Source organism: Meles meles, chromosome 8 (assembly GCF_922984935.1).
Source record: "Meles meles chromosome 8, mMelMel3.1 paternal haplotype, whole genome shotgun sequence".
NCBI classification, from domain to species: Eukaryota; Metazoa; Chordata; class Mammalia; order Carnivora; family Mustelidae; genus Meles; species Meles meles.
The window spans coordinates 98288500-98303697 of record NC_060073.1 but is presented as its reverse complement, the minus strand read 5'-3'; the positions used below and the strand labels follow the sequence as shown (position 1 = coordinate 98303697).

Genomic DNA, 15198 nt, shown 5'->3' with positions numbered 1-15198 from the left:
GAGAATACACACTCTTCTCAAGCTTGCATGAACCATTCACCAAATAGACATATTCTGGGCCGCAGTACCTCACTACCCATATTTAAAGAATACTAGTCTATATAGTGTATGCTCTCAGATCTCAATGAAATTAAACTAGAAATCAGTAACAGAAAGATAGCTAGAAAAAACAATCCTCAAACACTCGGAGATTAAATAACATACTTCTAACTTCCTTATGGGTCAAAGAAGAAGTCTCAAGAGAAATTTAAAATATTTTGAACTAAATGAATTCAATTCAAATGTCCATCAACAAATGGATAAACAAATTGTGGTATGTCCATAGAATAAATATGTCCAGGCAATATAAAGAGATAAACCATTGACTCAATAGTGTGGATAAATCACACAAACAATATGCTGACTGAAAGAAGCCAAACCAAAAATAATCACTTGCTGTGTGATCTCAATTTATAAAATTCCAGGACATGCAAACTGATCCAAAAGTACCAGAAAGCAGCTTAGTGGTTGCCTGCAGATGCTAGGAGGAGAGACGGAGATGGGAGAGAGGCATTACAAAAGAAATTATGAAGGGTCACATGGAAATCGCTAGACCTGATGAATATGTTCGCTGACTTGATTTGGGTGATGATTTCACAGGCATGAACATGCCAAATATTATCAAACTGCAGACTTTAAATAAGAGCAGTTTTTTGGATATCAATGATACCATAATAAAGCTATTACGAAGAAAAATATTTTAAAATAAAACATAATGTATTTTTTTTTTTTTAGATTTTATTTATTTATTTGACAGAGAGAGAGATCACAAGTAGGCAGAGAGGCAGGCAGAGAGAGAGGAGGAAGCAGGCTCCCTGCGGAGCAGGGAGCCGGATGCGGGACTCGATCCCAGGACCCTGAGATCATGACCTTAGCCAAAGGCAGCGGCTTAATCCACTGAGCCACCCAGGCGCCCCAATGTATTTTTAAAATCATCGAGGGACATATGGACATTTTATACTCCAGATATGTTACAAATTAAAAATGTTTTTTAAAAAAATTGAACTACAAGAGGGGAAAGAGTTTTGTCCTCAGACAAATGAACCCATCTTCAGCACTTCTGTGACATTTTAGATATGATTTATACCAGAAATATAGAAAGCATAAAACATTGTGGGGGCACCTGGCTGGCTCAACTGGTGGAGCATGCGACTCTTGATCTTGGGGTTGTGAGTTCGAGTCCCACATTGGGTGTAGAGCCTACATAACATAAAATAAAAAAATTTTTTTTAAATATGAAATAGTGTGATTCCTGGACTCAACATTAATGTCATGAAGATAGAAATGACTTTCAAAAGATTTCTGGGGTATTTCCAGATGACCACAGATTTCTGCTTTCAAGTAAACTGACACAGAATTTTGTATTTCAGTTCCATTCTGGCAGAGCTTTTCCCACAGCACTTGAACATTTGCAAGGGGAAAAAAGGGGAGATACTGGTCAAAGAGTACAAACTTAGAGTTAGAAGATGAGCAAGTTCTAGGAACGTAATGCACAGCATTGTGATTTCATTACTTGAAAGTGGCTAAGAGAGTAGATGTTAAATGTCCTCACCACTAAAAAGAGATGGCGATGATGTGTGACACAATAGAGTCATTAGCTAAGGCCACCATACTAGTTAGCTAACTACCACCATTGGGTTGTATCCTGTTGCACTATCTAAGTTTATCAAATCAACATAGTATAGACCTTAAAGTTATGCAAAGTTAATGTTAATTATATCTGAATAAAGTTGAGGGAAAAACATACATTTGCAAGGATACTGGCCTCTACCTTCTTCATTTATATTGGCAGTTTAGCCAAGAAAGCTTTGATTTTTTTCAGTAGCTCCCTAGCAATAAGTTCAGGACTATATATGCAAACATATATCACATTCAGATGGTTAAGTATCTTTGGAATGAGCCACGCCATGAATAAAGTCCTCTTTTTCAAAATGTTCCAGGGTAGGTTTGCTTTTTCTTGAATAAATAAACAAATAAATAAACCTTCTTTATCAAAATCGGTACTAAAGTTTGCCCTGTCAAAAGCCAGAGAACTTCTGTGTGTTAGAGAAGATTTTCTTATTTTCCAAAAAAAATATTTTTTATTTTTTAAAAGATTTTATTTGTATATTTGGCAGACAGACAGAGAGCCCGATGCTGGGCTCAATCCCAGGACCCTGAGATCATGACCTGAGCCAAAGGCAGAGGCCTAACCCACTGAGCCACCCAGACGCCCATCCACAAAAATATTTTTTAAATGTGATGATTTAGAAACTTACTTTGGATAAAGTTGATGACTCTTTCAGCTGATGACAGAATTTCTTTCAGAGTTTTTTGAATAGTCTGTTGTCTGTTGTGCATGTCTGTCATAAAATCGAGTGGCTAGGATGTAAAGAGATTCATTTCTCAAAGAAGTAGGAAAACCAAATGGTTACCAAGCATTGTAGGAGTTCCATCTGTGAAAAGGGAAGAGAAGCTTTTGTTTCAAAGTTCTGCATGATAGCGCGCCTGGATGGCTCAGTGGGTTAAGCCTCTGCCTTCGGCTCAGGTCATGATCTCGGGGTCCTGGTATCGAGTCCTGTATCGGGCTCTCTGCTCAGCAGGGAGCCTGCTTCCCCCTCTCTCTCTCTCTGCCTGCCTCTCTGCCTACTTGTGATCTCTGTCAAATAAATAAATAAAATCTTATAAAAAAAAGTCCTGCATGATAAAACCACCTTTTTATAAAAAAAAAAATATTTTATTTTTATTTATTTGAGGGAGAATAAGTGAGAGAGGGCATGAGAGAGGAGAAGGTCAGAGGGAGAAGCAGACTCCCCAAGGAGCTGGGAGCCCGATGCGGGACTTGATCTCGGAAGTCCGGGGTCATGACCCAAGCCGAAGGCAGTTGCTCAACCAGGTGCCCAAAACCACCTTTTTACCATTGCCAAAAAGTCACTGATTTTTGCAATTGCCAAGAGACTCATGATTTAAGAATTCTTTGACAGCTTCAGCATGCACAGAGCAAGCAAAACCAAAAGGAAAAGGGAAACTGGCAACATTGAAAAAGGTTCCTTTAGTTTCATCCACTGTAAAATGAAGGAGTATGGCAAATGTGCCAATTCCTCAATGGCTGCTTCAAATTTTTAAAGAAATATCAAGTATCCTATTTGAGAAGGAAATGTAGTATGGATTTTTTTTCCCTTTGTTGCAGTCCACAAATCAGTGCCAACATGGTTCACTAAAGTTTATCCAATATAAGTGGAGCTGCTTTCCATCCAACAAGCTGGTAAGAAAATGTATGGAAGCCCCAAGAAAACGGTTTTGTAAAATGGCATAGCTCCATTTAGAAATGTGCCAATTCTTTTTTTTTTTTTTTTTAAGATTTTTTAATTTACTCATTGGGGAAAGAGAGAGTAGGCATGGGGATGGGGGGCAGAGGGAGAGGTAGAAGCAGACTCCCCACTGGGCAGGAGCCTGATGCAGGGTTTGAACCCAGGACCCCGAAATAATGACCCGAACCAAAGGCAGATGCCCAACCCACTGAGCCACCCATGTGCCCCAGAAACATGCTAACTTTTTCTTTTCTTTTCTTTTTAAAAAGATTTTATTTATTTATTTGACAGAGAGATCACAAGTAGGCAGAGAGGCAGGCAGAGAGAGAGGGGGGAAGCAGGCTCCCTGCTGAGCAGAGAGCCCGATGTGGGGCTCGATCCCAGGACCCTGGGATCATGACCTGAGGCGAAGGCAGAGATTTAACCCACTGAGCCACCCAGACGCCCCCATGCTAAGTTTTTCAAACTGAGCTTTCTTATTGGGAGAAATTCATAATTTTCTGGACAGACAGAAGTGAGATGCACTTTCATTTTATCTGGCTTCACACTTGCATTCATGAGAATATTTACACACACATACACACACAAAAACCACTATGGCCTTTGTGTTCTAGTAAGTTCAGAGATGCAAATGAAAACATCTAATTGCTGTTCTTTCACTTCTATTAGTACTAGCCTTGGATACTGCTAACATTTTGCAGTTTGTTGCCAACATTAAATATGGAAGGAAATGATAAATTTCCTTTAGACTGTAGGAGCCAAAAGCAGGCCACCCCAAGATGGGCTACTTTGGCGTGAAGATTATTTTGAGTCAAAAAGCAATCCATCAGTGGCTCCTGGGTGGCTCAGTTAACTTCTGCCCTTGGCTCAGGTTATAACCTCAGGGTTCTGGGATCATCAAGCCCCATCTCAGGCTCCCTGCTCAGTGGGGAGTCTGCTTCTCCCTCTCCTTCTGCTCCTCCCCCCAATTCTGCTCTCTCTCAAATAAATAAATAAAATCTAAATTTAGAAAAGCAATTAATTACAAGCCAGCAGATTCAGGAAAAGTTCTTTACCTACCCCTCAACTGCCTAAAAGAATTTAGATGCAGGACCTGCTCCAGGAAGAGAGCTATCACTGTAGATAAAAGTATAGTATAAGAACTAGGCATGGTAGATGGGGAGGAACCTAGCCCTCTATATCACACTGTTTCTGAGTAGCCCAGCAAACCTCTGTTTACCAAATATTTGCTCTTTATTTTTTATGTTCCAGTAAATTGCATTCCTTTCCTCTGAAGTCCCAGACCCCTATCCCCTTCTCCTTAGTTTGGGTGGACACATATACCTTATATTGCCTGCCTGTCTTTGGGATTTCCATGTCTGAGTGGATTCCCCATATGTATGCTATTAAATTTGATTTTTCTCCTGTTTATATGTTTCATGTCAATTTGATTCTTAATTGGGCCAAAAGGACCTTGAAAGGGACAGAAATTCTTGCTCCCTGACAAGAGGTTAATGAAGAATATTAAAATTTTCTATCAAGGTTCATAGAACCCACGAAACTAAGAAGACACTAGACCCCATATTAATAAATTTTGTTCAGGAATGAAGATAAGGTACTAACAAAAATCTCTTACTCACATGTATAAGATCAGTCCATAAACCTGAAAGGGTTTTGTTTTTTTTTTTAAACTTTTCTTTAGGCACTGGGACTTTTCATCTAAAACATTAGATTATCAGCAATATTGCGAATGAAGTCAGAATTTTATTTTTATTTATTTATTTATTTTTAAATTTTAATTAATTAATTTATTTTTTTCAGCGTAACAGTATTCATTGTTTTTGCATGGAGCAATATGTGCCCTCCCTACTTTTTTTTTTAAAAGATTTTATTTATTTATTTGACAGAGAGAGATCACAAGTAGACAGAGAGGCAGGCAGAGAGAGAGGGGGGAAGCAGGCTCCCTGCTGAGCAGAGAGCCCGATGCGGGACTTGATCCCAGGACCCTGAGATCATGACCTGAGCCAAAGGCAGCAGCTTAACCCACTGAGCCACCCAGGCGCCCCTGTGCCCTCCCTATTACGCACCACCTGGTTCCCCCAACCTCCCACCCCCACCCCTTCAAAACCCTCAGGTTGTTTTTCAGAGTCCATAGTCTCTTACGGTTCGCCTCCCCTTCCAATTTCCCTCAACTTCAGAATTTTAGTGACATTGATCTATACTCGAACCACATCTGGGCTTCTTGCTAGACCCTGCACCACCAGGGTGTTATGAGGGCTCCGTGGAATGATCTAAGTAGAAGCGGCTAGCCTCGTGTATAGCACATAGCAAGCACTCGATAAATGTTGGTTTTGTTCTTCTTTCCTTCACCTCTTTTCCCACCAGCAATTGGATATGTGAGGGTGACTTCCCTGGGACCCGCAAACAGGCTCCTCTCCACCAGATTTTTGAAACAATCATTATCTCACACTCTAGTCTCCATACACACTCTGGAAAGCCACTGCTTGGGAGCCCAGGAACAAAGTAGCCAGCTTCTGACTCTGTGCCAAGGTCCGTGTCCCAAAACAAAGGGCAGAATTTAGAAGCACAAGTTAAGAGGTTGCTCATCTGTGGTATCATCAAGAGCTCAGTTACCTACCCTGAAGCCAAGAGAGACCATGAATATGAGGACACAATGTTCTGCTTTCTCTTCCTCAGACCAGGGCAAACGGCTTCTATGCTGAGCAGGTGGCTGTCTTGTCACAGAGTGTCTGTATCAGTGGGAGAGTGGAGAGTGGTATCATGTGAGGTTTATCCTTCATTCATTCCCTCCTTCGTTGAGCCGTCATGGTTCGGCACATCATCATGTACCAAGCAAACTGCTCGGTAAGGAGAACAGAACTTAGTACGCATCCTCATGATTCACATTATGAAATCTTAGAATGTTGAAGTTATAAGGGACCTAAGAATGGTTGAAGTCTAACATCACAGATAAATGGCTCGCTCAAGATGCCATGAATTACACAGTAATCCACCAAAGGTCTCCAGACTCCTAGGGAAATCCTCTTTCCATTGTACCACACTGCTCCTAGTGGGTTCTAATAGTTATTCTTTCCTATGTCATGCTAAATGAAGAAGGAAATTGTTTTCAAGAGAAAATCTGATGGATGAGGTACTGGGAGAAGATGAGGAGAAAGAGGATCCCAGTGTTTGGGCAGAATTGCAAAATTTCACAATCCTAACCTGAAAGAATCTAATAGAAAAGAGATTCAAAACTCAGGGGGCCTTTCAGAAAGCATCTGCCAAGGAAGAAGAGTAGACACTGAAAACCAACTGCAGCTTAACCTAGAATGTACTTTGCTTCCTTGGCTATGATTTTAGAGTCGTCCTCTTTAAATAGATACAGCAGAGAAAAATGGGTGTCAAATAAAACTCTCTGATAGCCTTGTAAACCCAAGCACCAAAGGCTCAGGGTTTTGCCTTCTTGATAAGCCTTTGGAAAGTCCTGAAAAATGCCATCCGGTTTCTAAGATGCTCTCTGTGGAACCAATTCCCTAAGGCTTTTGGCCCTCTTCTTAGGCAAAGATGGGCTCCATCATATTGGGTGGTCATAGAAAAAGAATACTGTAAATTCTGTGCCATTTGTACTAAGATCTATGTCATCCAGTCTTCACCTGATGTCTAAAAATGTCAGACTTGATTTTTTTTTAAAAGATTTTATTTATTTATTTGACAGAGAGAGACACAGTGGGAGAGTCAACAGAAGCAATGGGAGAGGGAGATGGAGAAGCAGGCTTCCTGCTGAGCAGGGAGCCTGATGCAGGGCTTGATCCCAGGACCCTGAGATCATGACCTGAGCCGAAGGCAGATGCTTAATGACTGAGCCACCCAGGTGTCCCTTGGTATGTTTTAATGAACACATTGTTCCTACAAGAAAGAACATGCCATGAAATTAGCTCTGTATGGAAGATTCCTAATATTTCTAGCCAAGGTGCTATCAGCTCATAGGCAGGTTTAGGAACCCTAGAATGCCAAGACTAGTTTTGTTTCCTGCCACTTTACCTGTCGTGAACCTTTACTGAGTTAACTTTTAGAGAGTCATAACTAAATCATAGGAGAAGCCAGCTGGTTTACAACTTGGTAAAGATCGTGTTGTGTGATAATCCTAAGAGGGACTTCATAGCCCTGCAGAATAAACAGTCTCTGGCTGTGGAGAACAGATTTCTGCTAAGGTGTAGGGGTCCTAGGCTGAGAATCAGAAGTTCTAGGTTGAAGGTCCAGCTTGATCATAGATTATACATCATTTTATCTCTTTCACTCTGTTGTTTCTCCCCCAAAGGGTAAGGAACTACATGAACTTTCCTGACTTATCCATTACTCTACTTTCACAGATGGGACTGTGCCTGGCACACAACAGTTCCCAGTAAATGTTTGCTGAATGTATGAATAAATCTCCAAGAGGGCACCTGGGGGGCTTAGTTGGTTAAGCATCTGCCTTGGGCTCAAGCGTCATGATCCTGGGTTCCTGGGATCGAGCCCCACATCAGGTTCCCTGCTCAGCAGTAAGTCTTCTTTTCCCTCTTCCTTTCCCTCTGTGGTCTCTCTCTCTCTAATAAATAAATAAAATCTTAAAAGAAAAATCTCCAAGAGGTATTGAATCAAGGTGGTATCAAGTGTGGTCTCCACTCACTATGTAATCATGGGTAAGATGTTAGACCTCACCAAGCCTGTTTTCTCCTCTGTAAAATTAGGATAAGAATGATAATATCATAACTATAATAATAATTACTAGGAGAAAGATTTTATTTAAAAAAAAAAGTTAACTTAGGGGCGCCTGGGTGGCTCAGTGGGTTAAGCCTCTGCCTTCGGCTCAGGTCATGATCTCAGAGTCCTGGGATCGAGCCCCGCATCAGGCTGTCTGCTCAGCAGAGAGCCTGCTTCCCTCTCTCTCTACCTACTTGTGATCTCTTTCTCTGTGTGTGTGTCAAATAAATAAAATCTTAAAAAAAAAGTCAACTTATAAGCCAGAAAAAAAAGTTAGCTTGATGTAAACCCCCGCATTTACTAATTATCATTATACTTGCTATGGGGTACAGAGAAAATAAACTTGAGCTTCAAGAGGAAGCCTTGGGTGATTGGTTGCCTTTAGGCATGAATAATCCTTGCCCTATCGTGCAGGTTTTGTCCCTTTAGCCTGAAGAGCCGTCCTTGCGGTTCCTGGCTTCTTCCTGTGCAAGGGACTTCTGGCTCAGGATGGACAAACACTTCTTGATGGTTTTCTTCCTTTTCTGCTTCATTGTAGGTGAGTCACAGACCTGAGAAGTGGACTCCAGAGACCGGCTATAGGGAGACCCTGGAAAATCTCCATGTACTGTAGGTACCCATGGAGGGCTAAGCTTTGACCGCATTTATGAGGGAGGAAAAGCCATTCTCCAGAATGCTCCTTCTGTTTTACAGGCCATCTTTTCTGACCTTCTCAGCATTCTGTCCTTCCTCACCAGGGGGAAGGAGAGGGGGAAAGCTCCCATGTGAGCCCCTTCCCCACCAGCCTCTGTGGCTGCCCTTTTCTCCATTCTGTCCCTACCACTCCCCATAATTCAAAATCCTAGCAAGATTTTCCTGAGGATATCCTTTCATTCATAAATCTGTATTCCATTTGCTGACAGAGCTGGTCAGTGTATAATGGATAATTTTGTAGTTTGTTTTAGTACCAGTGGCTTTTGATACCCTTATCAGGGACTTTATACGAGAACAAATGATTATAGGAAAGGAAATACTGGATGCTCTAGAATCAGAATTTTTTTTAAAATGCTTCGGCTGCTGTCTTAAATTTTCTGTACCTTTGATTGCTTATCTGAGAAATGGGGAAATAGTTACAAAGCTTTTGTCATGATTAAATCAGATACAAAGTGAGAGAGCATGGCCCGAATGAGATGCTCAATAAAGGCTACTTTCCTTTCGCATTTGGGCTTTTTGCTTGTTTCTTTTATTAACCTGTATTTCAATGAGCTCACCCCACCATGCCATGTCACTAACTAGTCATAATTCATGAGGACTTTACACAGATTCAGTTGGAAGATTACGGAGTATATTCCCTAACAATATGTAAGCAGCAAATGTTAGCAACACTAGCTTGGGTAAAATATTTTATTTTATATTTTCTTTCTTTATTTTTATTGTGTTATGTTAGTCATCATTAGTTTCTGATGTAGTGTTCCAAGATTCATTGTTTGCCTGTAACACCCAGGGCTCCATGCAATCTGTGCCCTCCTTAATTTGGGTAAAATATTTTAAAGCCGTCACCCCCATTATTATACTCCTGCCTGCCTACAGTGCTGTCAGGTAGGCCATCATTAATAGAACCATTTTAAAGTTGGAAAAAAACAATGCCATGGAGGCAAAGTCATTGCTCTAAGTTACCTCAGTTAAAAGGACTGAAATAGGGACCAGAAGAATCCTTTTCTTCTCACAATGGCATTTCTCTTGGATATGAAGTTGGTAAGAGCTCCCAACTGTTTACTACATGCTCTTTTCCCCACCACCAGCTCTTCATCCACCCCCTGTGCCCCACCTTCAGCTCCCACAATCCGGTTGAGATAATTCCAGGTCCTTCCCAAGTTCCCCTGGTCTCGCTCACTGCAGCTCTCCACTCTCCAGCAGCGACACCACTGAAGTGCATGACGTGCCACCTTCGCACACGGACAGATCGCTGTAGAAGAGGCTTTGGTTTCTGTGTTGCTCAGAAGCATGAGTCCTGCATGACTTTACAGATCTTCCAGGGTGAGTTAGAGGGTCAGGGGAGGTACTGTGAGATTCTTGGACATTCTTAGGAGAGTCAGCAATTTCGTATCTCAACTCAGGCTAATCCAGAACAGGAACCGAAGAGCAGAATGTCCCTGAGCTCAGGTCCCTGTGCACGCAGACAGAAGTGGTTGGGGGAAGATGAGATAGGAGGAAGAAGAGGGGGGTTCTTTGTTCCCAGTAAAACTAACCTAACAGATCTGAACTCTGAAGATACTAAAGCACTAGTTGCTGATCTTCTACCAGGAATAGGAATGAAGCAGCTACCTCTGTAGCTGGTTGATGGTTGTTAGGGACCTCAGGCAAACAACCATGAAGGGGGCCAGTGATTTCTATGTCTCCCTGCCTCTGTTCTTTTGGTATGTAGAAGCTGTGAAGCCATCCCTTAACCTACCCTGATGCCTAATTACATTTTCAGACAGGACTAGTGCTAGGTTTGACCCGTTTTTACAGAACTTAGATCACTGCATTATTTTCTATGTTCTTTCTTATTACAGATAACATTCTGCAGTTATCATATATGGTGTGTCAGAAATTCTGCAGAAATTTGACTTTTGATTTCAACAATCGGACTTACATTCATGAGTGTTGCAAGCAAAATTTTTGTAACCTCAAAATCTAAAATATTGGCCCTCCAGAGGTCCCACTTTAGAATGATGTCAATGTTTCTCCCCTTTCATGCTCTGTGCGCCCTTGCTTTCCTGCTTACCCATCCTCGACGTACTGCAGCTCTCTTCCCTTCAAGTGTCATCTTTCCTGATGCTTCCAGCTTGGTTTCTACCTTAGTCAGAGGATAATGATCCAGAACAACAGATTTCTCCCATGACAGGGAATGGCATTACCATACTCCAAGAAGCCTGTCCCAAGAGTCTCCATACAGCAAAATTTAAAACATGACTGTTCCCAAACCTTATGATTAGCTTAAATTAGTTGAGGCAGACTAGAAACACTTCAGCTGAAAATTTCACAAATATTTGGATCTAAAATTCCCATTTGTTGCTTACTATAATTAAGCAGAAATAGCGGCAAAATGGATGATGGACAGCTGAGATTTTCCTCTATGGACACATTATTTTCCAAAGTAGACAGTGTTCTCTTCAAACTCAGTTATGATTTCCTTGGCCTTTGCAGAGTGCATCCATTTACAATGTCAGTACAAATCAGAAAATAAGGAAATTCCTGTTTCTGTGATAGTCACAGCTCGCACATGGCCTCTTGTAGGTCTGTCAAGATGTACAGTCAAGATACATCACAACTCTCCCTCGTCTCCTAATCTTTCCCTGTTCCTTTCCTCTTTTGCTATCCACTTCCACTATCACCTCCCCAGTCACCCACACAATTGCCGTACAAATCCTCCCTCTCTGAATACTCAAGTCACTTTATGGGTACTTTTTGTGACTCTCTCAATGAATCATTTCTCTGTTTGTCTTCTTTGTCCCAGTATGTTACAGATCACAGCAAGAACAGATTTTGTGTCTCACTCATTTCTACTGCCTGTAACTGGCCAGTGAAAAGTGTTCTGTGTTTAACTGAAGGGCCAGTAAGGTTGATGAAATTTTCCTTGTGCATCTGTTTAGTTTACAGGACTTATGATGCTTTTATGCTTTTTCAGGCTGCATACTTATCTTCTTGAGTGTACTAGGAAAGGTAATTTCTACTCCCTGCCAAATAAAAAATGTTCACTATACCATGTGTTTTCCTTGAAGGTATTATGCAAAAGACATTTCTTTTTATGGAACCCTTCAGTATTCAAATACCTTTAAAGATTTTTTAAAATTTATTTGACAGAGAGAGAGAAAGAGAGAGAGAGAGAACAAGCAAGCACAAGCAGGAGAAGTGGCAGAGGGAGAGGGGGGAGAAGGTTCCCTGCTGAGCAGGGAGCCTGACATGTGGTTTGATCCCAGGACTCTGGGATCATGACCTGAGTCGAAGGAGACGCTTAGTGACTGAGCCACAGGCGCCCCACCAACAATTATTTTTTATGAGACTCTTCCAAAATTCATTAGCTAATCTTATTTCAAAATTCATAATCAACATTACCGTAATAAAATAGAAATGCAAGTTTAGAAGGGGTAATCTGACCCAATTCTATAGGAAACATCTGAAGGCATAGGTTTTCCTAGTTTTAATGATGTGAAGATTGATCACATAAATATTTTTGTTCTCAGATTTATTTTATACAATATAAAGTTCCCCTTCAATCTTTTATCTGACAGTTTTAGCCTCCATTGATTATTATTAACTAGATCCAATATTCATTATGAGTTGAAATATAATTACTTTATCTTCTTTTGGAGGGGAGGGGCAGAGGGAGAGAGGATTTTAAGCAGCCTCCACACCCAGCACAGAGTCCAATGTGGGACTCCCATCTCTCAACTCTAAGATCATGACCTGAGCTGAAATCAAGAGTTGGATGCTTAACCAAATCAACCACTCAGGACGCCTAATTACTTTATCTTCTTAATTGAAGTATAATTCATATATAATAAAATAAACCTATGCTAAGAATACAGTTTGCTGTGATTTGAGAACTACATAAACCTATATAACCACCATCCCAGATGAAACACAGGACATTTCCATTAACTCAGTAAGTTTCTTCAGGTAATCACCCACTCTCAAAGTTACTGTTCTTCTATCACCATCATATAATTTTACCTGTTCTTGAATTTATGAAAGTATACACAGGTTTCTATCACTCACCAGATATTTTTTAAGATTAATGCATGTTTTTGTTTACCTCGAGTTTCTTCTTTTTTTGTATACATACATGATATTTGTATTATGTATACATACATATACATACATAATACATATACATACATAATAATTTGTATACACACATAATATACATACATACATATATGTACACATACATAATAATTGTATACATACATAATAATTTGTACACATACATAATAATTTATTAAATCAGTTCTTGTGTTGATGGACATGAAGTCGTTTTGAGGTTTGGACTACTGTAAATAAAGCTACTACAGACATCCTTGTGATAAGAATTTTGGTGGACATATACTCATTTCTCTTGAGTATGTAAATAAAGTAAAATTTACAAGTCATAGGGTAGCCATATAGGCATATACATAATTTTGAAAGAACTTGCCAAATAGCTTGTGAAATTGGTGATACAATATATAGTTCTACCAGCACTTATATGAGAGTTCCACATACCTCCCATCACCAATTATTATCAGTCATTTAAATTTTAGCTATTCTAGTGGTTGTAAAGGATACTTTGCATGTTCCTGATAATTAATGGAATTCAGCTGTTTTATACACTGCAGTTAGAAAATAATTCATGCATGTTTCCTCCTAATACTTACATTTAAATTAACACTCAAATTCTCCATTTGGAATTTATCCTCGTAAGAAATTGATCCAATTTAATGTATTTCCATATAGCTATTCGATTAACTCAACAACATTTATTTAAAAGTTCGTATTTTGGGGGCACCTGGGTGGCTCAGTCAGTTAAGCAGTTGCCTTTGGCTCGGGTCATGATCCCAGGGTCCTGGGATTGAGACCCACATCAGGCTCCCTGCCCAGTGGAGAGTTTGCTTCTCCCTCTCCCTCTGCCTGTCCCTCTGCCTACTTGTGCTCTCAATCTCTCTTGTCAAATAAATAAACAAAATCTTTAAAAAATAAAAAAATAAAAGTTCATTTTTTTCAACTAATTTGAGATGCTCCTTTCATAGTACATTGCATTTTTATTAGCACTAATACTAATTCTGGGTCCTCTACAGAGTTAAATTTTTCTATTCATTACCTCTATCTTATAACATGCACAAAGAAAAAATTCAAACTGGATTATAAATTGAATATGAAATTTACACAATAAAACTAGAAGAAAACATAATATGCATTTATAACTTTGGAAGGGGCAAAGGTTACTTACTTAAACATAACCTAAAAAGCAAAACCATTTTTTAAAAATGATAAATTAGACCACATTAAAATTAATGATGTCCGGGGTGTCTGGGAGGCTCAGCCATTAAGCATCTGCCTTCTGCTCAGGTCACGATCCCAGGACCCTGGGATTGAGCCCTACATTGGGCTCCCTGCTCAGCAGGAAGCTTGCTTCTCCCACTCCCACTCCCCCTGGTTGTGTTCCCTCTCTCGCTGTGTCTCTGTCAAATAAATAAACAAAATCTTTAAAAAATAAAAAATAAAATTAACGATGCCTGTTCATCAAAATGCATCTCTAAGAGAATAAAAAGGCAAGATAAAGACTTAGAGAAGATATACATCTTCCATAGAACTTGTATCCAGAATATAAAAATAATTCTTACAAAAAGCTGAGGGAATTTATCACCACTAGACCTGCTTTGTAAGAAATGCTGAAAGAAGCTATTCAAGTGGAAATGAAAAGATGCTAATGGCATCTTTGGCTAATGGCATCAATGGCATGAAAACATACAAAAGCACACAACACGCTGCTATAGGTTGATATACAATCACCCTTAGAAAACTCCAGTAGGATGGTATTTTAACCACTTAACTGTAGTACAAAGGGCAAAGGGAAAAGCATTCATACAACTGTAGCTACTATAATTTATTAATAAATACACAGTATTAAAAAAGGTAAATAATAACATCTAAATAAAAAAGGGGGAGTAAAAGGGTGGGGCTTTCATAGAGAAATCAAAGGTAACCTGCTATCAGCTTAAACTGGACTGTTTAATCTACTTGACACTTGATCTCAGCAGTCAGACTTATATGCAAAAATAATGCAACTACAATTACTGTAATCAGTAAGACTCAAGCACAAAGCAAAAACCTATAGTAGAAACACAAAAACTAAAGAAAGGAGAGACAAAGCAAACAACCAAGGAAAATTACCAATTTACAAATATAGGCAAAGGCAGAGGGAAAAAGAAATAATATAAACACAAAACAACCAGAAAATAAGTAGTAATTGTTTTACTATTAATAATACTAGTAACAGTAGCATCAGTAAGTCTTTACATATCAATAACAACCCTAAATGTAAATGAATTGAATTCCCCAGTCAAAAGACACAGGCTAGCTGAATGGATAAAACAAGACCCAATTATATGCTGTCTGTAAGATACTCATTGCAGTTTGGCTTTTT

General features: G+C 39.7%; 1 protein-coding gene across 1 annotated transcript; it reads left to right on the top strand.

Moving 5' to 3' along the window:
- Positions 1–8540: 8540 nt before the first annotated feature.
- PATE3 (prostate and testis expressed 3) lies at positions 8541–10710 on the top strand. Its single transcript, XM_046014674.1, has 3 exons — positions 8541–8589; positions 9945–10067; positions 10586–10710. The coding sequence occupies exons 1-3, from the start codon at positions 8541–8543 to the stop codon at positions 10708–10710; spliced, it is 297 nt and encodes a 98-aa protein (XP_045870630.1).
- The last annotated feature ends 4488 nt before the right edge of the window (positions 10711–15198 follow it).

Coding starts and splice junctions, on each gene's coding strand:
- PATE3 (XM_046014674.1), top strand. CDS start 8,541: ATGGACAAACACTTCTTGATGGTTTTCTTCCTTTTCTGCTTCATTGTA. Junction 8,590..9,944: donor CCTTTTCTGCTTCATTGTAG/GTGAGTCACAGA, acceptor TCCACTCTCCAG/CAGCGACACCACTGAAGTGC. Junction 10,068..10,585: donor GACTTTACAGATCTTCCAGG/GTGAGTTAGAGG, acceptor TTCTTATTACAG/ATAACATTCTGCAGTTATCA.